The sequence below is a fragment of the Chiloscyllium plagiosum genome, chromosome 21 (genome assembly GCF_004010195.1).
Source record: "Chiloscyllium plagiosum isolate BGI_BamShark_2017 chromosome 21, ASM401019v2, whole genome shotgun sequence".
In the NCBI taxonomy this organism is placed as follows: Eukaryota; Metazoa; Chordata; class Chondrichthyes; order Orectolobiformes; family Hemiscylliidae; genus Chiloscyllium; species Chiloscyllium plagiosum.
This window is the reverse complement of record NC_057730.1, coordinates 25738476-25760191: the sequence shown is the minus strand read 5'-3', so window position 1 is coordinate 25760191 and position 21716 is coordinate 25738476. Positions and strand designations below refer to the sequence as shown.

The 21716-nt window shown below is 42.3% G+C and overlaps 2 protein-coding genes across 4 annotated transcripts in view; one reads left to right on the top strand and one right to left on the bottom strand.

The window, feature by feature from the left end:
* eci1 (enoyl-CoA delta isomerase 1) overlaps positions 1-9731 on the bottom strand; it is a 31090-nt gene extending 21359 nt beyond the window's left edge. Inside the window, exons 1-2 of one of the 3 annotated variants that reach the window (XM_043711571.1) lie at positions 9707-9731; positions 2160-2297 (exon numbers count right to left, since the gene is read on the bottom strand). In XM_043711571.1, the coding sequence (XP_043567506.1) occupies positions 2160-2187 (28 nt within the window). In that variant the 5' untranslated portion in view covers positions 2188-2297; positions 9707-9731. Of the gene's footprint in view, positions 1-2159; positions 2298-2599; positions 2679-3614; positions 3722-9706 lie in introns of those variants that run through there. The other 2 variants (XM_043711570.1, XM_043711569.1) reach the window with 2 other exon arrangements.
* Positions 9732-11795: 2064 nt separating this feature from the next.
* Positions 11796-21716, top strand: part of LOC122560674 (pentraxin-4) — a 13487-nt gene continuing 3566 nt past the window's right edge. The window contains exons 1-2 of the mRNA XM_043711568.1: positions 11796-12990; positions 13704-14289. Of these exons, the coding sequence (XP_043567503.1) occupies positions 12712-12990; positions 13704-14289 (865 nt within the window). The 5' untranslated portion in view covers positions 11796-12711. The remainder of the gene's footprint in view (positions 12991-13703; positions 14290-21716) is intronic.

Genomic DNA, 21716 nt, shown 5'->3' with positions numbered 1-21716 from the left:
TTCTACAACTCAATGAAGTCCAGTTCAAGGCCGAGATTGATAAATTCTTGTTGTCTAGAGGAATTAAGGGCTACGGGGAGAACGCTGGTAAGTGGAGCTGAAATGCGCATCAGCCATGATTGAATGGCGGAGTGGACTCGATGGGCCGAATGGCCTTACTTCCACTCCTATGTCTTATGGTCTTATGGAATAACCTCAGAATTGGGGGAGCAGATTTAGGACTGAATTGAGAAGGAACTTCTTCACCCAGAGAGTCGTAAATCTATGGAATTCCCTGCCCAGTGAAATAGTTGACGCTACTTCAGTAAATATCCTTAAAGCTAAGACTGATTTTTTTTTGAACAATGAAGGAATTAAGGGTTACAGTGAGAGCACAGGCAAGTGGAGCTGAATCCACGATAAGATCAGCCATGATCTTACTGAATGGTTGAGCAGGCTCAAAGGGCCATTGGCCTACTCCTTGCTCCTAGTTCTTATATTCAAAACACTGCATACATTTCGGTACAAGGTTTTTAAAATCCTACTGATTTGCCCTTCTCTTTTAATACTTTACTGTGCACTAACTTTCACACTCTCCATCTTTATTTATTGATTACACTGACCCTCATACCAGGAGGGGATGCCCTTTTAGCTGAGTCCATCCATCAATCACTTGATGCGGAGGAATGGAATTTACAGAATATGAGCAATGGGCAGAATGTGTAGGATTTCACTGTGAAAATGTCTTTATGAATTTTGACACAGGTGATGTTAAGAGACTGACTGCTTTTCCACTGTCAATTTTCCCATCAGCCTAGCTCATGATTCCAAGGGTTCTGTCAGGTTTTCTGCCAGTTGGGAGTTGGATGCTAGCTGAGTAGAGGGAGAGTTTCAAAGGTCCATATTGAAGGTTACACACTAAACTTCTGGAGGATTAGCTTCATCTGAAGATAACAATATTGGGGCACGATTATTAAATGATATTTGTCAACTACGATTGGAAGCACCTAAACCAGTACTCCTTTTATCACACGAAACTGCATTCAGCACTGTTTTTTTTTGTGAGAACTTTCCATTCTTCTGGAAAGAAAGCTATCACCACCCAAGGGATAGTTGAGGCAGCAACACAGCTGCCTCCAAGTCAGATGTTTGGAGGAAGAATATTTCCTCCAGCTCTCCAGATGTCTCTTCTGTGGGCTTGTGAACAACGTGCTGTAGAAGGGGGTTGGGAAGAAAGTTCTGAACTCCACATCCAAGCACAGTGAAATTCTGGAGAGAGGAATAAGCTACACTTGCATTAAAGCTGTCGAGTCAGAAAGAACCTTTGTCTTTCCTCTTGTTTGGGAGCCGAGGATTTGAGGTACATTCATGGCCTTTTGCCAACCAAAACAAACTTGGATATCCAGCTGTTCATGGTTGACTGCTTTGCCAAAGTAGGATTTTAAATTGGCAGAGGAAGTTGGAAGATTGCTACAAAAAGTCAAAATGAATTGTCCCTTAAAAATTGTTAGATGGTAGATTTCATCTTGGGTGATATTCATTCAGAATTTTGTTGTATAAATTTGAAAATTGAATAAATGCGAAAAAAAACTCATGTATTTCCAATCAGTTTTCCCCCTTGAATTTTCCAATAATTAGGATATTAAATCTTCACAATCCTCCATTCAGTTAGGGTCTCAGCTTGGTCTTCTGCCACATTTCGTTTCAACAGAACACATCATTCACCTTGGATTTGAATGTGAACTTTGTTATTACCCGGACATGTAGCATTACTTGGGATTCCTGACAGCATAATAGACACAACTTTCTGCAAAGGAAGCCAATTCACTTGGACTTGATCAACACAATGATCTTGCTCCTATTAGAACACAAAGGTGGGGTGCACTTTTCTTTCCAACACTTACCTCAAAAGAATAAAGCTGAACTTTACAAAGAAGATCATTCAGCCTGATTTTCCAAGAGCCTGTTTCAGAAGGCCTCTATTCCATGATGGAAAGAGTTTGAACTTTACTCAATGACATGCTGCTAAGGTTAATGTAACTACATACCACAGAAATATAGTTATTGTTCTACGCTGAAAATAAATTATAAAATTAATGCTTTATCAAACAACTAACCGAATATCATGTACCATTCATTAGCTCTCCTGAATCACAACACACATGAACTTTTGAAATTACCTGTATTGCTGTCAAGTTCCACTGTCATGTTCTTATTTGAGAACGGTCTCCTTTGGTATGATGATTTGCATGGCAACTGGCTCAAAATCCTTGTTGATTTATACTGTAAACTTTTAATGCCATGAAGCGATAAGTTTCCTGAAAGACAAAAACAAGTTACAGCTACCAAATGCTCAGGGAATGACAGCATCTGGTGTCAACAGGTTTTCACTTATTAGGTAACTTCAAACGTTTACAACTCTTTTAAAGCCGAAATCTTAAGATATTTTATTACAGTAGCATGTCAACAACACCAACTTCCCAATAAGAACATAAAATAAACTGGTCAAAACAACAGCAAGAAAGGAGGAGTGTAAAGGTACATCAAATAACAAGCCCACAAAGTAGATACTTTGAAGCAGATCAACAATAAACTGAAAAAGAACAATCAAAAGTAGAACCTGAAGGGTGGGCTGCACCAAGGGTAGACTGAGTCCAAAACATTCAAACTAATTGGCCCCCATTCCAAAAGTGACAATTAGATCACATGTCAGAGTTGAGGTTAATTAAAGATATAGGATGATGGAAATCTCAAAGCACGTGATTTGGTGCAAAGAGAACCAGCCAGAGGAGCATGTTATTTTATGAAAAACAAATCCAAATTAAAAGGGAAATAATGTAACCTGGATTCCATATAAAAGGTTTTACAACCAGTTTCTGTGCTATGCATTGTGAGCTAACTGAGCTTGTGGCTAAAGTAAATTTTGTTAATACCAGTTTAGATTTCAGCAGAGTTTTTGTTCCAAGTCTGTTTATGAATTTAGTGTATACATTAGAAATGTATGAACAACTGGGTATGTATTAAAGTTGATAGTTTCTGTGACTCATTTGTTGCAGATTGTATTATATAGTAGGTGACAATTAGTGCATCATTATTGATACTTTATTATTCATGCTGTTAATATACATCAATTACTTGGTAACTAATCAAGGTAAAAGTATAAAACTTAACAAGGACACCAAGTTGGACTTTTGCGTGGAGATTGCAAACAGTCAACAGCACACCAAGTCAATGGCAAAGTGCCTGAATATGATTGAGAAACAAATAAAATTCAGTGGTGACAAAGGTAAACTTTAGCCCCGGGGCAGACAGTGCAGAAAAGTCAAAGATTAAAGGCCCATAGATTAAAAAGCATAGATTTACAGAGATACTGAAATCACTTGCAGTAGATAATGCAAACACTTATCAGAGGATATAGACGAGCAGTATGTTATCGGTTTTGGAGTAAGTGGGTACAGTTAGTGACCAGGGAGCTCTGTGTTGTCCAGCAGATTGCAGGGTACAGCAACAATCAGGTACTGAGCAAGGACTGCTACCGGGCCACCGACTGAACTGGAATAAACCCCTAAATCTGGCTTCACGACAACTAGCTCCACAGCGGCGAGTTGCAAGATCTCAGTGTCACAGACACAGACCTGAACTAACCAAACGCAGCCCTTTCAGCAGCGCCGCCATTGTCCACCGGAATCCAGCAACCGGAAACACGCAGCCACATCCTGCGCCACCCGCTGGCCTGTCTCGGTATTGCAGCGTGGGGGCCCTCTACTGGCTCCTAGTTGCTAATGCTCCACTGTCCACCCCAAATCACAAGTTCTTAGAGTCATACAGCATGGAAACAGACCCTTCGGCTCTCTTCTGATGGTCCCCAAAACAAAATCCCAGCGTTTGCAGATTGTAGCAAATCGGCATCCCATCCTTGCAATATTCCCAAAGCCTGAGACCTCACAGTTTTGTTAAACTTTGAACACATTGTCCAAACCCATGACTCCTGGAGTTACCTCAATTTTTTTACCCACCTGTTTTGCATACTTTTCCATTGTATGAAATAACTGAACCTTATTAAACAACATATAAAGTAATCTGTATGAATTTGCACAAATGGGATCAGTCACTACCTTGACATGTTTGTGGGGGACCGACTGAGAGATCCCACACAAGTCACCCATCACTCCCAGGAAGACGCCACTTGAACTAATGTCCATCATGGCTGTACCCACAGTCATTGGAAGAGAATGGTCTCCCACTCCTGCAGTCCCCAGGGTTTGCTCTAGCAGCTGGTAAAGTTCCAGCATGTTATCCTGGGACATACAGAACCTGTTTCTGGATTAGTGGTGCTGGAAGAGCACAACAGTTCAGACAGAATCCGAGGAGCAGTTTCGGGCAAAAGCCCTTCATCAGGAATAAAGGCAGAGAGCCTGAAGCATGGAGAGATAAGCTTGAAGTCCACATTGATGCCCTGGGGTTGAAGTGTTCCGAGGCGGAAGATGAGGCGTTCTTCCTCCAGGCGTCTGTTGATGAGGGAGCGGCGGTGAAGGAGGCCCAGGACCTCCATGTCCTCAGCAGAGTGGGAGGGGGAGTGAAATGTTGGGCCACAGGGGGTGTGGTTGATTGGTGCGGGTGTCCCAGAGATGTTCCCTAAAGCGCTCTGCTAGGAGGCGTCCAGTCTCCCCAATGTAGAGGAGACCGCATCGGGAGCAATTGATACAATAAATGATATTGGTGGATGTGCAGGTAAAACTTTGATGGATGTGGAAGGCTACTTTAGGGCCTTGGATGGAGGTGAGGGAGGAGGTGTGGGCGCAGGTTCCATACAGAACCTGTGTCATTACCTTATCGTGCTTGTCATCAACAGTTCATCAACTTCACAAACACCTTCCACCCTGACCTCAAGCTCAACTGGATCACCTCAGACACCTCCTTCCCTTCCTGGACCTATCTGTCTCAATTTCTGACGACCGACTCAACACGGACATCTACTTCAAACCCACTGACTCCCACAGCTGATGGGACTGCACCTCTGCCACACCCCCTCCAGTAAAAATGCTATCCCTTATTCCTAATTCTTCCGTCTCTGTCATATGTGCTCTCAGGAGGAACAATTCCACTCCAGAACATCCCAGATGGCCTCCTATTTCAAGGACTGCAATTTCCCCTCTCACGTGGTCAACAATGCCCTCCAGCATATCTCCTCCACTTCCTGCACCTCCACCCTTGAACCACACCACTCCAAGTCCAACACGGATAGAATCTTCCTGCTCCTTACCTTTACCCCACCAATCTCAGGATTCAGCGCATCATTCTCTGCCATTTCCGCCACCGACAGTCAAACCCCTCCACCAGAGATATATGTTGCTCCCCACCACTTTCAACTCCCTTGTTAGGCCCACATCGCATGCTGACCCTCCATTCCCAGCACCTTCCTTTGCTGCCGCAAGATGTGTAAAACCTGCACCCACACTTTCCCCTCACCTCTGTCCAAGGTCACAAAGGATCCTACCACATATGGCAGAGATTTTCCTGCACAGTTAACACCTCATCTACTGTGACCATTGCTCTCAATGTGATCTCCTCTACATTGGGGAGACAGGACGCCAACTCGCTGAACGTTCCAGAGAACGTCTCTGGGACACGCGCACCAAACCATCCCACCATACTGTGGCTGAACACTTCAACACCCCACCCACTCAGCCAAGGGTGTGCAAGTGCCTCCACCACTGCCAAATCCCAGCCAAATCCCAGCTTTCCCCTTGGGACCCTCCAACCACGCGGCATCAACATCTATTTTGCCAGTTTTCTCATCGCCCCTCCCCCCAGATCTAACCCTCCAACTCAGCACTGCCCTCTTGAACTGCCCCACTTGTTCATCTTCCTTCCCACCTATCCACTCCACCTTCCACTCTGACCTATCACCATCACCTCCCAATTGCATCTACTTGCCACCTTCCCAGCCAACGCCCCCAGCTCCACCCACTCCTCCTATTCATCTCAAAGTCCCCTTCCCCTCCAGTCTCCCTACAGTTCTGCTTTTCGGATGCTGCCTGACCTGCTGTGCTTTACCAGTGCCACACTTATCAACTCTGATCTCCAGCATCTACAGTCTCACTTTCACCTGTGTCTTGCTTGTTGCCAGGAAATGGAGATGGAGGCAAAATCTCTAGTCCTCCGACTGACCCGATGCGTCCTGGAGGACCCTTCAACGGCAGTCTCTCCTTGAACTAGACACTCCTTGGCCTTGGTGATGGGTTGCTGCTGCTCTTGGGCTTACCATTGACTCTGGTCCTCCTGTGTCCACCTTTGCCTTCTTGGGAAGGCAGCCAAAGAGACCAATATCCCAACAGTGGCTGGACACAGGACTCTTGCTGGCAATGACTTATGTTGGGAACATAAGAAACAAATCAGGATCTGAACACAGTGGTGGCACACATTGCAGATGAGGATTGTGCACACACTCCATCAGAGAGTGAGACATGCAGCTTTCTGATAATCAGAGCCATGTCTCCATCATTCATTCAGTTTCAGCCTCAGCATGTGCACCAATTTCGTGAAGCTGCCACACCGGCTGAGTGACCAACATAACAGCAAAAGGGAGAGTGCCTGCTGCACCTCAAACACCTTTCCAACCTAGCCCCACATCAACTGTATAATTGCATTCACTAGAATCCATCATAATACTTACATGACAGATGATGAAGTGATTATATTCACTTTCTACAGCAGCCTTGTGGGTGTCACAAGTTATGGGTTGCTTTTGGCCATCATTCCCCTCTTTTTCTATCGCCACTAACTTATGCTACATTGAGACATCAACGTTCAATTTGCAAGGACAAATGGCAAATTGCCTTCAATCAACATTTGGACCCTAAACGTGTTGGCTCTGTATGCATTGCAAATGGACAATGGAATGGCTGTAAATTAAATGTAGCTGCGGTTTGCAAGCACATTATTCATGTATCTGCCCTTCAATGTCTTAGCAGACGTGTTTTCATCCATCATATTAACTCTGACTCTGCCCACCCTGGATGTTGTCACAATCATTTTCCATAAGACCATAAGACATAAGACATAGGAGTGGAAGCAAGGCCATTCGAGTCCACTCCGCCATTTAATTAAGGCTGATGGGCATTTCAATTCCACTTATGTGCACTTTTCCTGTAGTCTTTAATTCCTTGTGAGATCTGGAATTTATCAATCTCTGCCTTACCGACACCCCATGTCCTGGCCTCCACTGCACACTGTGGCAATGAATTCCACAGGCCCACCACTCTCTGGCTGAAGAAATGTCCCCTAATTTCCATTCTAAATTGACCGCCTCTAATTTTAAGGTTGTGCCCATGGGTCCTAGTCTCCCAGCCTAACCGAAACAACTTCCCAGCGTCCGCCCTTTCTAAGCCATGCATTACCTTGTAAGTTTCTATTAGATCTCCCCTCAACCTTCTAAACTCTAATGAATACAATCCCAGGATTCTCAGCTGATTATCATTTGTTAGGCCTACCATTCCAGGGATCATCCATGTGAATCTCCACTGGACACGGTCCAGTGCCTGCATGTCCTTCCTGAGGTGTGGGGCCCAAAATTGAATACAGTATTCTAAATGAGGCCTGACCAGAGCTTTGTAAAGTCTCAGAAGCATGTCACTGCTTTTATATTCTAACCCTCTTGAGATAAATGACATAATTACATTTGCTTTCTTCATCACGGACTTAACCTGCAAGTCAACCTTTAGAGAATCCTGGAATAGTGCTCCCAGATCCCTTTGTACTTTAGCTTTATGAATGTTCTCACCGTTTAAAAAATAGTCCATGCCTGTATTCTTTTTTCCAAAGTGCAAGACCTCGCATTTGCTCAAGTTGAATTTCATCAGCCATTTCCTGGACCACTCTGCTAAACTGTCTAAAGCTTTCTGCAGCCTCCCCACCTCCTCAGAACTACCTACCTGTCTGCCTAACTTCGTATCATCAGCGAACTTCGTCACAATACCCCCAGTCTCTTCATCTAGATCATTAAGATAGAAAGTGAACAGCTGTGGCCCCAACACTGAACCCTGCAGGACCGCACTTGTCACAAGCTGCCATTCTGAAAAAGAACCTTTTATGCCAACTCTCGGCCTTCTGTCAGGCAGCCAATCCCCAATCCATGCCAGGAGCTCACCTCGAACACCATGGGCCCTCACCTTACTTAGCAGCCTTCCATGAGACACCTTATCAAAGGCTTTTTGGAAGTCTAGGTAGATAACATCCACTTGGCTTCCCTAGTCTAATCTACTTGTTACCTCTTCAAAGAATTCTAACAGGTTTGTCAGGCATGACCTCCCCTTACTAAATCCATGCTGACTTGTTCTAATCCGGCCTTGCATTTCCAAGATTCTTAATGATGGATTCTAGAATTTTACCTACAACCTAGGTTAAGCTAATCGGCCTATAATTTTCCATCTTTTGTCTTGATCCTTTTTTGAAGAAGGGGGTTACAACGCAATTTTCCAATCATCTGGGACTTTCCCTGACTCCACTGATTTTTGAAAGATCACACTCAGTGCCTCCGTTATTTCCTCAGCCACCTCTCTCAGAGCTCTAGGATGTAGCCCATCGGGGCAAGGAGACTTATTGATTTTTAGTCCTTTTAGCCTTTCTAGCACTTTCTCTTTTGTAATGGCTACCATACTCAACTCTGCCCCCTGTCTCTCCTTAATTGTTGGGATATTGTTGAGCTGTGTAATAATGTCTTTAAACAGGTTGCTGAGAAAATAATAATACTCAAAATCAAAACTCTTATTTACCTTTCCATGGTAAATCTATGTTGATTGCCCAATTGGATCAATATTTTCTTAGTGTCCAGTTATCCCATCCTTTACAATACTTTTGAGCAGTTTTTCTATTACTGATCATTAGGAGAAGGTTGAGAGGTGACTTAATTGAGACATACAAGATAATCAGAGGGTTAGATAGGAATGTTCAGAGAGAGCCTTTTTCCTTGGTTGGTGATGGCTAGCATGAGGGACATAGCTTTAAAATGGAGGGTGATAGATATAGGACAGGAGGTAATTTCTTTACTCAGAGAGTAGTAGGGGCATGGAATGCGCTGCCTGCAACAGTAGTAGACTCATCAACTTTAAGGGCGTTTAAATGGTCATTGGATAGACATATGGACAAAACTGGAATTGTGTTGGTTAGATGGGCTTCGGATTGGTTCCACAGGTCAGCGCAACATTGAGGGCTGAAGGGCCTGTGCTGCGCTATAATGTTCTATGTTCAATGATATCGAGCTAACATATCTGTAGTTCCCTAGTTTCTCTCTTTCACCTTTCTTATACAGGTTATATTTGCAACATTCCAATCTGCAGCTACTCATAAAATTTTGAACAATAAGCACGGTGCAACCATGATTGTCACTCTGATGTAGATCATCGGATCTCTGGGATTTGTGAACTTTCAGTCCATTCAATTTAACCAGATGCTGTAGTTGATTTAATTCGATTTTATTGTTCCCCTCAATTTATTTCTAACACTCATCTTATGTTGATACTTTAAAAAATTATCTGTTCCTGACCATTTATACTTGCTCATTCTTCACCCTAGTCTGGCTGTTACTTCAATCGATTTCTTTACGTTTAATTCACAAGTCTCTCTCCAGCCCTATCCTGCCCCCTTACAGACTTTTGGTTCTAACTACAGTCCCTTATTCTTTCCACTAGGATACTGGTAAAGCCAATACAGTAGCTCCTCGACTTACAAACTTAATCCGTTCCGGAACCCGGTTCGCGAACCGAAAAGTTCGCGAACTGAATCAATTTTCCCATTGTTTGGATATTTCCGGAGTCTTTTCTCTTTTTTGTCTCTTGGAGGTTGGTGATGCTACAAGAAAACGATCCAGAGAAACTTGTTTTTTAATTTGTTGCAGAACTTTCCGAAAATGGGACATCACATTGTCATTTAAAATGTTCACTGGTAGGAGTGTGCAGTGAGTCCGTATCACCGTGTAACAGACTGGGAGGAGTGTGCAGTGAGTCCGTATCACTGCGTAACAGACTGTGAGGAGTGTGCAGTGAGTCTGTATCACTGTGTAACAGACTGGGATGAGTGTGTAAGGGTGATGCCTCTCAACAAAAGCCTGCACTTCACTCCATTTGCTACAAATGTCTTTGATTTGAACACTTGATACATCTTCCCTCTCTTCTTCCTCCTCTCCAGAATGCTCCTGCTGCATAACCTTCACCTGCTCCTGTTGCAATTCAACAAGATCTTCTGTGCTGTGTTCTTGTCTGTGGTCCTCCACCAGCTCCGCCACATCATTCTCATTGACCTCCAAGCCCATATTTTGGCCCAGGGTCACAATCTCATTCACTACATTTACTGATGTCTCCTCCTCAAAACCCTCAAAGTCTCTCTCAGGTACACAATCTGGCCAAAGTTTCCTCCAGGCCGACTGCAACGTATGGAAAGAGACCTCGTTCCATGCCTTATCAATAAGGCTTATGCAGTGGAGGATATTGAAGTGGTCCTTCCAATACTGACCAAGGGTCAAATCTGTGTCGTTGGTGACCTGGAAACACCTGGCAAACAGAGCCTTCATATATAATTTCTTGAAATTTGCAATGACATTCTGGTCCATGGGTTGGATGAGAGGAGTGGTGTTGGGAGGAAGGAACTTTACTTTTATGAAGTCGTATTCAATGTCCAAGTCTTCTTCCAAATTTGGAGGATGGGCAGGAGCATTGTCCATTACTAGAAGACACTTAAGTGGCAAATTATTTGTTTCAAGATATTCCTTGACAGCTGATGCAAAAACTTCCGTCAACCATTCCATAAAAATCATTCGCATGGCCCAAGCCTTGCTATTCGCCCTCCACATTAGCCTTCAACACATTATTGCATTTAAAAATGAGGATTTTCAGAGTGGTAGACTAACAGAGGCTTAATCTTGCAATCCCACTTGCATTCACGCACAATAAGAGCGTGAACCTGTCCTTGGTTTATGGCCCGGTAGTGCCTTCTCCTCTTGGGTTATGTAGGTCCTTTTGGGCATTTTTTTCCAGAAAAGTCCAGTTTCATCACAGTTAAAAGCTTGATGTGAGACATCTTCGACAAACTTATTGAATTCCTTCACAAAGTCCTCCTCTGCCTTTTTGTCCAAACTAGCCGCTTCTCCATGCCTTATTACACTATGGATTCCAGTTCGTCGGCGAAATTTATCAAACCAGCCTCTGCTGGCTTTAAATTCTTCAATGCTAGCAGTACTTGTACTCGGCGGTGTCGCCAACAAGTCACGGTGTATGTGTAGAGCCTTCTCGCAGATTATAGTCTCGTTAGCACTATCTCCAGCAAGCTCTTTTTGATTTATCCAAACTAATAATAATTTTTCAACCTTGTCTAACAATTTAGGCCTTTGCTTCATTAAAATATTCACTCCTTTAGCCACATCAGCTGCCTTTAGTGCCTCTTTGTTCTTTAGGATAGTACAGATAGTCGATTTCGCCATGTCGTACTGCAGGGCGAGATCAGATACGTGAGCACCATTCTCGTGTTTAACTATTATTTCTTTCTTTGTTTCTACAGTAATATGTTTAGACTTCTTAACACCACTAACACTTCCACTTTTCACTTTCTTGGGAGCCATAATGAGGGCTAATTTAATGCAAAAAACAAAATAAAGCGTAAGAATGCTTGGACATTGGATGTTCACAGCGCGCGTGCCAAAGACGAACTGAATGAGATCACACGGGGCCCGAGAGCTTTTGCGTTCAAAGTGCGCGTAGATAAGCAGAACAATGACAATGAAACCACGGGCTTTTTGCATTCGTACCTTCATTCGTACCTTGAATTTCGTACGTGCGTTGAAGCAAAATTTTACTTACAATCCTGTTCGTAAACCAATTTGTTCGTGAACGCGATCGTTCATATATCGAGGCACTACTGTAGTTGTTATTCTTGGCTGAATGATAGATCAGTGGAAGTATAATAGCAAAGCTCTGCAGAGCAACGCTGAGTATTTGAATAGGTACAGATGACAATTGCTCTCTTATTTTCATAGGCCTGCCTTATACAAATGTCTAGTACAGCAGTTCTTTGATTTTTTTTTCCAGACTTGGCTACATCTGCAATGAAACTGAATTCCACAGGAGGTCAAATACAGGAACCAACTGAAAAATAAATTTTGAACCGTATCATGGTTTTCCACCTGTTGATTGGCGGATGTTAAGGGGTTCTAATAAGTCTACATTCTGGAGATGATCTGAAAATATTGCTTCAACAGTATCTCCTTTCTTCTGTTAATAGTTGATGGTTAACAGAATGTATCCAGTTAGCCTAAACAATTCAATGCACTGTGCTTCAAGGAAATCTCAAATTCAGTGAGCCACAGAGGATAGAAAGCAAAAAAAAAAAACCCTCCAAATATTGGCAATCATGGCTCAGAAAGCTGAAGAATAAACACTCTAAAAACCTTTACAGATGTTCATATATGTGTACTTCCAATATTCTGTTTTTACGATACAATCTCCAGACATTGCGTGGCCCACCTGGAAAACTATTCAGGCGCCACAGATCAGGTTGTAGTGCATTACTTCAAGGAAACCGGATCTCACTGCTCATTGATGAATTACAATGTAAACGGTTGGAAACTATTTCAACGCATTTGGAAATTATACTCTGCAAATCTCATATATTTAATGGATGAATTTATTTCTCTTTCTCCTGTAACAGAAGCCAGAGGGAGATGAAACATCAATCATGTAAAACATGCAGCTGCCAAATATAAAGCAACTCCTCCTCATACACAAGTCCACACACACTCATAGAGCACCACGGTTCATATTCAGGTTCTACCACCAACCCCTACTGAAAGGAACACAGAGAGGATCCAGAGTCATTCTGTTCGGGATGGGGTTCGGCAAAATGTTTACTTGGTTTTTCATCACTTGGGTTTGTTGCAACCTGCATGTCAGTTGCTCACAACAGGCTGAAAGTGTGAAGCAGAGGAAACCGTTCTTTGAACGGCTGAGACGGCTGGAGGAGCAGGTGAGTCAGACAAACATCTGGCTGCGGACCTCTGTTAGCTTCCTGAGCAAGTCCTGCTGGATACGGCTGCTCTGGGGGTCGGAGCACTCAGACCACGCTCATCACTCACATTTTAATTCCCTCTGGTGGCATATTAGTCAATCAAAGCCATTCTCTCTCTCTGTCAATGACTGGAGAGAAATAAAAAATGGAATCTAGGAAAGCAAGAGGCTACTTAATTGAAACATATAAGATACCGAAGGCTCTCAAAAGGATACATGTGAGAATGTTTCCTCTTGTGGGAGAATCCAGAATTAGGTGGGTCTCTGTTTAAAAATCAAGGGTCATCCATTCAAAATTGAGATGAAGCAAGAATATTTTTCTTAGAGGGTGATACATTTTTGGAATTCTTTTCCTGAAAGGGTGATGGAAGCAGAACTTCTCATGATTTTAAGGCAGATATTCTTGTTAAGAATGGGAGTGAAAGGTTATGAGGTAGGTGGGAATGCGGACTTGAGGTTATCATTGCATCAAACATGATCTTATTGAATGGCGGTGCTAAAGGGGCCGAATGGCCTACTTCTCTCCTTGTTTGTATCTACTTTCTTATGACTGTACCATCTCGGGAGTTTCAACATAATTTCGTTTAAAGACTTTTTTTTTCTCTAATCTAATGTGGCCATCTGGTGAAATATTATTTTAAGCGTGCCGTCTCTTCAATTTTATTAACACAGTTTCGACGATTTCAAGAACTCAGCTTGACACGATTACAAATCATTTCTGCCAACTTCAATATTTCTTCGAGCGTCGACCTTCGACTCCAGTCGTTAGCAGAGCAGTCCGATAACATCAGCGCTACGATGAGCAGATTCCACACTGCCACCGAAAATGACATCGCCACCTTAAAATCGTGGATGAAGAAACTGCAGAAGAAAACCAAGAAAATTGACCTGAAGATGTCGACCTTGGAGCAGGTCCTCAACGAGCGAAGCAAACAATTGTCAAAAGCGAAGAAGGAGCAGAGCGAGATGATGTCCAACCTGACCGCAGCCGTGGAGGGTCACAGGGAGCGAATCAGCTCCCTGGCTGCAGGCAGGAGTCAGCTGCAGAAGGAAACGGAGGGCCTCCGGGATGAGGTTAAACGCCACGGTATGATCATAGCCAGGTTTGAGGAGCGGATGAAAAGCGCCTTGCAGAACGACGCTCTCTCGGCAAAGCCCAGACCAGTGCAGGCGGCGGCAGCAGCGATAGAGCCGCGAGTGCACAGGGCGAAACCTGTGAAGGCAGCCAAGCAGCAACATACCCAAAGGGAAGGCTCAAGTATGTCTCAGTTCCAATAGCAATCTGTCAGGACTAGCACGGTGGGCAGGCTGGTCGAAATGTATAAAAGCAAAAGCTCGTTTCGGCGAAAATACAATTAAAACTTTAGCTTCCCTGTCATTCCTGGGCATTAGAAAGAAAGATACGTGGAGATCCCAGAGGATTAATTTAGTGTCTATGCCAGCCCATAAAACCAGAGCCTTCAAAGATAACAGGGCTAATTCTGCCCCAGCTACAAATGCAACGCAATGGGACAAAATTTAAGTTAGAATTTAAAATGCTGCAAAGGGGAAATGTGATATACAGATGAGGGATGCAATCTTTTAAAAGAAACGTACAAAGGCAAGTTCATTTTGCAAGTAAACATAGCAGCACCATGGTGTGAGTATTACCAGATACCTTGCTTGTGCAGCATTGCAATGTGTAGATGCTTCATTAAAACAGATACTTAAAGTGCTGACACTTCAGTACTGTCCTCCAATCCAACAACATAGCTCAACTCTAACCCCAGGAATAGCTCAACTCCAATCCTAGGAATAGCTCAACTCCAACCCCAAGAATAGCTCAACTCTGACCTCAGAATAACAGCCCTTTTAAGAAATTGGACCCTTCAGAATGACTGAAGGTCTGAGGTCCAGAACATGTAGCTGCTAAATTAGTTCTATGGAATGTCTAAATTCACTTTCTATAAAAGCAGAGGTATATGAAAGCCATTAAACAATTTATGATCAATGGTCAGTAGAAGGAAAACAACAAAATTCAGTGTGAAATCAAGATACTTGGTTTGTTTATTAAATGAATAGGAGATTCACTAGAAATTGTGATGAATATGTGATTAAAACTGTAGATTGAACTTGCGTAGGTAGAGGAAAAAGTGAATTAAAGTTTGAAACCCAAACCTGTGACTTGTGGGATGTCAGTCTTGATGATGCCACACATGGAAGCGTCATGTTCGAGTTTGGTTTCTGTTTTACAGGGGAAAACCAAATAAAAGTACTGCATTGCAGGGAGACCAGACAAGGGCTCCAAAGCACATTCAGAAATTTTAAAGGTCTGTACTATGAGGAAGCCCAAACCGAGATATTAGTTTCCAGAGAAGAGAAGGAGGGAAAGTTTGTCAGAGATGTTAACTCATAACAAGCTTTGTCCAGTCTGAATTCACGAAAATTCTTCTTACACAGGATTTGAGGATTAGGGACAATGGAAAATAAAGTGTGACAGTGGAAAATGGACGGATTTTTGTTTCTCAAAAGAATGACAAAATTTTAAATTGCATATCAGAGGGATCATCCAACAAAAACTACTGGTAGCTTAAAAATAAAAAGAATTATATAGAAATGATAACACAGAAGCAGGCCAGTTGACTAGACCAATGCACATTGATGTTAATCCTCCACAGGACTGGCACTCATCCTATATCTCTTTAGTTCCCTTTCTTTCAACCCCTATCAAAACAATCCTTCGTTTAACTATTCTTAACTGCTGTTAACATGGCTACTGCTTTTAGTTTGTATATTATATAGCCATACAAGCCTCTGCTTGCTAGATTTGTTGGTCATAGAATTGTTGAAAGTCACCACTAAAAGATAGATTTGGAGTGGTATATGAACAGAATGTCTCAGAAAGCACAAATCACAACAAGGCATAGTAAGAACTTCTGTCCCTAAAGTCATAGAATGGTTACTGTGATGAATGGGGCCATTCAGCTTGTACTGTATGCACCAGTTCTGTGAAAGAGTAACTCCCCCATCCATTCCCACCTACTCTCTATAACCCTGCAAATGTTTTCTCTTTCCTGTCCACTTTCCTGTTGCACAACTTGTTTTCCATAATCTTCATGCCTCGCATATCTAGAGGTGATCCTTGAGTACTGTGGACACATCAAGTTGTATATGTAGCTCCGTTGAAGTTGCAAAATATCCAGAAGCATTTTATTAAATAAAAATAACAAATCTTCTGTTTTTAAATTTCCCAGAATGCAGTTTACTTGATATTTTAACAAAAGTGCAAAGAAGTGTCCTCTGCACAGTGGTACCCTAAGAGAAATATATCTTAGTGTTAAAGCCTGTTAGGAGGAAACCTCAAACGTAGACTCAATTTGTTTAGCTTCAGCTTCATGAAAAGCTGTGTAGATAAAATTATCATCACCTGGGAACTGTTAAGAATTTGTTAAAAGTCTTTCAGTTTCAGGAGGTTGAATACTCCCACTCATAAGTTATTATTATTGGACATTACCAACCGATAAGCAGAGCTGTAGCCACCTGGAAAACCTGTATACATGCATAATTGCTTTGCTTCATGACAGTTGAAACTTTATTGCTGGAACAGCACAGCAGGTCAGGCAGCATCCAGGGAACAGGAGATTCGACGTTTCGGGCACAGGCCCTTCTTCAGGCCCTTCCTGAAGAAGGGCCTGTGCCCGAAACGTCGAATCTCCTGTTCCCTGGATGCTGCCTGACCTGCTGTGCTGTTCCAGCAATAAAGTTTCAACTTTGATCTCCAGCATCTGCAGACCTCACTTTCTCCTTTGCTTCATGACAGTCTAGAATATATGTGAAAGTTGTGCTGGAAGTTGAATTTACTGACCATAAATTGCACTGCATAATATACTGTTAGCTACCGTATGATTGTAACTTAAGTTAGTTTAAGATTTCTTTTGGTGAAGTGTTGTCCAAACAAAAAATCAATTTTTTACAATAGGGCAAATAGATGGGCACTGAAATAGACAATTAAACCAAAATACCATACTTAGTAAGTGCAGTTTACAAAGAAAAAATGCTGTATTATCAAAAAGAAATGAAAAGAGCACCTTTTTGCATTCAGCATTCCCTACCAGCCTTGCCCTTCACCCTAATAGGAACATACAGACTTCATTGTAAAAACTTAATTTTATATAGAATGATAAAAGCTTATAGATGACTTAGATTCAAATGGATCTTTATTTCTAAGCATCAATACAATAGAGAAAATGATCAGTTGTATCTGTATTGACATGATGATATGTACTAATACAGATCTTCCTGACAATTAAAAATCTCTGTATTTTAATGGAAATAAGATCATATATGCTTGATATGTTGTGCATGTATTGAATTGATTTACGAGACAATCATTAAAGGAGAAACTGTTAGAGACATGGCTCAAAGATGGACAGGACTGGCAGCTTAATGTTCCAGGGTATAGATGCTATAGGAAAGACAGAAAGGGGGGGCAAGAGAGTAGGGGAGTGTTGTTTTTGATTAGAGATAGCGTTATGTCTGTACTTATAGAAGATATTTCTGGGAATACATCCAGGAACGTTATTTGAATGGAACTGAGAAATAAGAAAGGGATGACCTCCTTATTGGGATTGTAATATAGAGCCCCCCCACTAATAGTCAGTCCCAAATTGAGAAACAAATTTGTAAGGAGATTTCGGTTATCTGTAAGAATAATAGGGTGGTGATGGTACGGGGGAATAGATAGAGAAATCTTGAAAAATTTCCATATTACAGAGGAGGAGGTGCTGGATTTTAACTTTACAAATGTAGACTGGGACTGCCATAGTATTATGGGTTTGGATGAAGAGGAATTTGTTAAGTGTGTACAAGATTTTTTTCTGATTCAATCAATATGTGGATGTACCTACTAGAGAAGGTGCAATACTTGGCCTACTCTTGAGAAATAAGGCAGGGCAGGTGACTGAGGTGTCAGTGGGAGAGCACTTTGGGGCCAGTGACCATAATTGTATTAGTTTTAAAATAGTGATGGAAAAGAATAGTTTGGATTGAAAAATTAAAGTTTGTCAGTATTAGGCAAGACTTTTCAAAAGTTGATTGGGGTGGATGTATGTTCCTGTTAGGGTGAAGGGCAAGGCTGGTAGGGAATGCGGAATGACTCGAGAAATTGGGGTTCTGGTTAAGAATAAGAAGGAAGCATATTGTCAGGTATAGACAGCAGAGGTTAAGTGAATCCCTAGAGGAGTATACAGGCAGTACGAATATACTTAAGAGAGAAATCACAAGGGCAAAAAGGGGACATGAGATAGCTTTGGCAAATAGGGTTAAGGAGAATCCAAAGCGATTTGGCAAATACATTAATAACAAAGGGGTAACTTGGGAGAGAATAGGACTCCTTAAAGATCAGTAAGACTACCTATGTGTGGAACCACAGGAGATGGGGAAGATACTAAACAAGTATTTTACATCTGTATTTACAGTGGAGGAGGATATGGAAGATAGAGAATATGGGAAAATAAGTAGAGACATCTCGAAAAATGTTCATATTACAGAAGAGGATGTTCTGGACATCTTAAACTGCGTAAAAGTGGATAAATCCCCAGGACCTGATCAGGTCTAACCTAGAACTCTATGGGAAGCTAGGGAAGTGATTGCTGGGTCCCTTGCTGAGATATTTGTATCATCGATAGCCACAGGTGAGATGCTAGTTGGCTAATGTGGTGCCACTACTTAAGAAAGATGGTAAGGAAAAGTCAGAGATCTATATATCAGTGAGCCTGACATTGGTATTGGTAAGTTGTTGGAGGGAATCCTGAGGGATAGAACTTACATATACTTGGAAAGGCAAGGACTGATTAGGGATAGTCAACATGGTGTTGTGCATGGGAAATTGTTTCTCACTAACTTGATTGAGTTTCTTGAAGCAGTCAAAGCGGAAGGATGTGGGCAGAGCAGTGGACATGATCTGTATGGATTTCAGTAAGGTATCCGACAAGGTTACTGGTAGAATTCCTTGTTAGCAAGTTTTAATCACTTGGATTAGAGGGAGAGCTAGTCATTTGGCGACAGAACTGACTTAAAGGTAGAAGACTGAGGGTAGTGGTGGAGGATTGCTTTTTAGACTGGAGGCCTGTGACCAGCAGTGTGCCTGTAGGATTGGTGCTGGGTCAATTATTTTTTGTCATTTATATAAATGATTTGGATGTGAAGATAGGCGGTATGATGAGTAAGTTTGCTGATGACACCAAAATTGGAGGTGTAGTGCACAGCTAAGAACGTTGCTTCAGAGTACTACGGGATCTTGATCAGATGGGCCAATGGGCTGAGGAGCGGCAGATGGAGTTTAATTTAGATAAATGTGAGGTGTTGCATGTGGCAAATCAGAGCAGGACTTATACACTTACTGGTAAGGTCCTGGGGAGTGTTACTGAGCAAAGAGACCTTGGAGCGCAAGTTCACAGTTCCTTACATTAGATTACATGACAGTGTGGAAACAGGCCCTTCGGCCCAACAAGTCCACACCGACGCGCCGAAGCGCAACCCACCCATACCCCTACATTTACCCCTTACCTAACGCTACGGGCAATTTAGCATGGCCAATTCACCTGACCTGCACATCTTTGGACTGTGGGAGGAAACCGGAGCACCCGGAGGAAACCCACGCAGACACGGGGAGAACATGCAAACTCCACACAGTCAGTCGCCTGAGGCGGGAATTGAACCCAGGTCTCTGGCGCTGTGAGGCAGCAGTGCTAACCGCTGTGCCACCGTGCCGCCCTTGGAAGTGGAGTCACAGGTTAGATATGATAGTGAACAAAGTGTTTTGTATGCTTGCTTTTATAGGTCAGTGCATTGAGTATAGGAGTTGGGAGGTCATGTTGAAGATGTACAGGACATTAGTTAGGCCATTTTTGGAATATTGTGTGCAATTCTGGTCTTCCTCTTATTGGAAGGATGTTGTGAAACTTGGAAGGGAAGAGAAAACATTTACAAGGGTGTTGCAAGTACTGGAGGGTTTGAGTGATAGGGAGAGGCTGAATAGGCTGGGGCTAATTTTTGCTGAATCATCAGAGGCTCAGGGGTGACCTTATAGAGGTTTATAAAATCATAAGGGGCATGGTTAGGGTAAATAGATAAGGTCTTTTCCCTAGGGTGGGAGAGTCCAGAACTAGAGGACATAGGTTTAAAGTGAGAGGGGAAAGATTTAAAAGGGACCGAAGGGGCAATATTTTCATGCAGAGGGAGGTGTGTTTGTGGAATGACCTGCCAGAGGAAGTGGTGGAGGCTGGTACAATTACAACATTTAAAGGGCATCTGGATGGTTATTTGAATAGCAAGAGTTTAGAGGGATATGGGCCAAATGCTGGCAAATGGGATTAGATTAATTTAGGATATATGGTTGGCATGGACGCATTGGACCAAACGGTCTGATTCCATGTTGTACATCTCTATGACTCTATGAGACAGATGACGATAAAAAGTTAATGTACTGAAACTATTTTGGCTTGATGCTGTGAAAGCTCTTCAGCTGGAGCTATTTGTTTTAACCCCATTTTCCTGTCCTTTCCTAACATATTTTTATATTCTTCCTTTTTAAATACTTCTCTAATTCTTATAACATTTATATTAATTACACTATCTCATGCATTTGTTATAATAATGTGTGAAATATTTTTCAAAACTTTCTAGATTGTTCTTCAATTAGTAATCTCCAGTTTGAGCCCAAGTAACTGATTTACCAACTAACAGAACCAAGCTTTATCAATCCTCTTGATATCTTTCATAATGTTGGAACATCAATTGCATAACCCTTAAATGTCTTTATCAGGAATGGGTGTATATAGCATATAGAAGCAGAGAGTTCTCGATGAGCTTTAGAGGACCCTTCCTACAACATATCAAATTAGAAAGAGTCTACTAAACCACGCTCAGTCAGAGCATTATGTACACTCTGATCACCATCTTCCACAGGAGCCTACTTTAGAGTTTCCCATTCTTACAACACTCACACTACTACAAACCCCGAAACTGCCAATAAATCTTATTCTAATTTCTTTCTCTCCATTTGCTGCTTCATAGTGTATTTCCAGTATGGTAACAGATCCCATATTATTTATTAACACAGAGAAGATAGTCTAGGAGGAGGCTTGGGTGGCCGTGGCTGATGAGGGAAGTTAAGAAACATATAAAGTTAAAAGAGAAAAAGTATAACATAGCAAAGATAAGTGGGAAAACGGAGGACTGGGAAGCTTTTAAAGAACAACAGAGGATTACTAAGAAGGAAATACGCAGAGGAAAACTGAGGTGTGAAAGTAAACTGGCCAATAATATAAAGGAGGACAGTAAAAGTTTGTTTAGGTATGTGAAAGGCAAAAAAATGGTTAAGACTAAAATTGGGCCCTTGAAGACAGAAACAGGGGAATATATTACGAGGAACAAAGAAATGGCAGAAGAGTTGAATTGGTACTTCAGGTCTGTGTTCACTGGGGAAGACACAGGCAATCTCCCTGAGGTAACAGTGGCTGAAGGACCTGAACTGAGGGGAATTTATATTTGCCAGGAATTGGTGTTGGAGAGACTGTTAGGTCTGAAGGTTGATAAGTCCCCGGGGCCTGATGGTCTACATCCCAGGGTACTGAAGGAGGTGGCACGAGAAATCGTGGATGCGTTGGTGATTATTTTCCAGAGTTCAATAGATTCAGGGTCGGT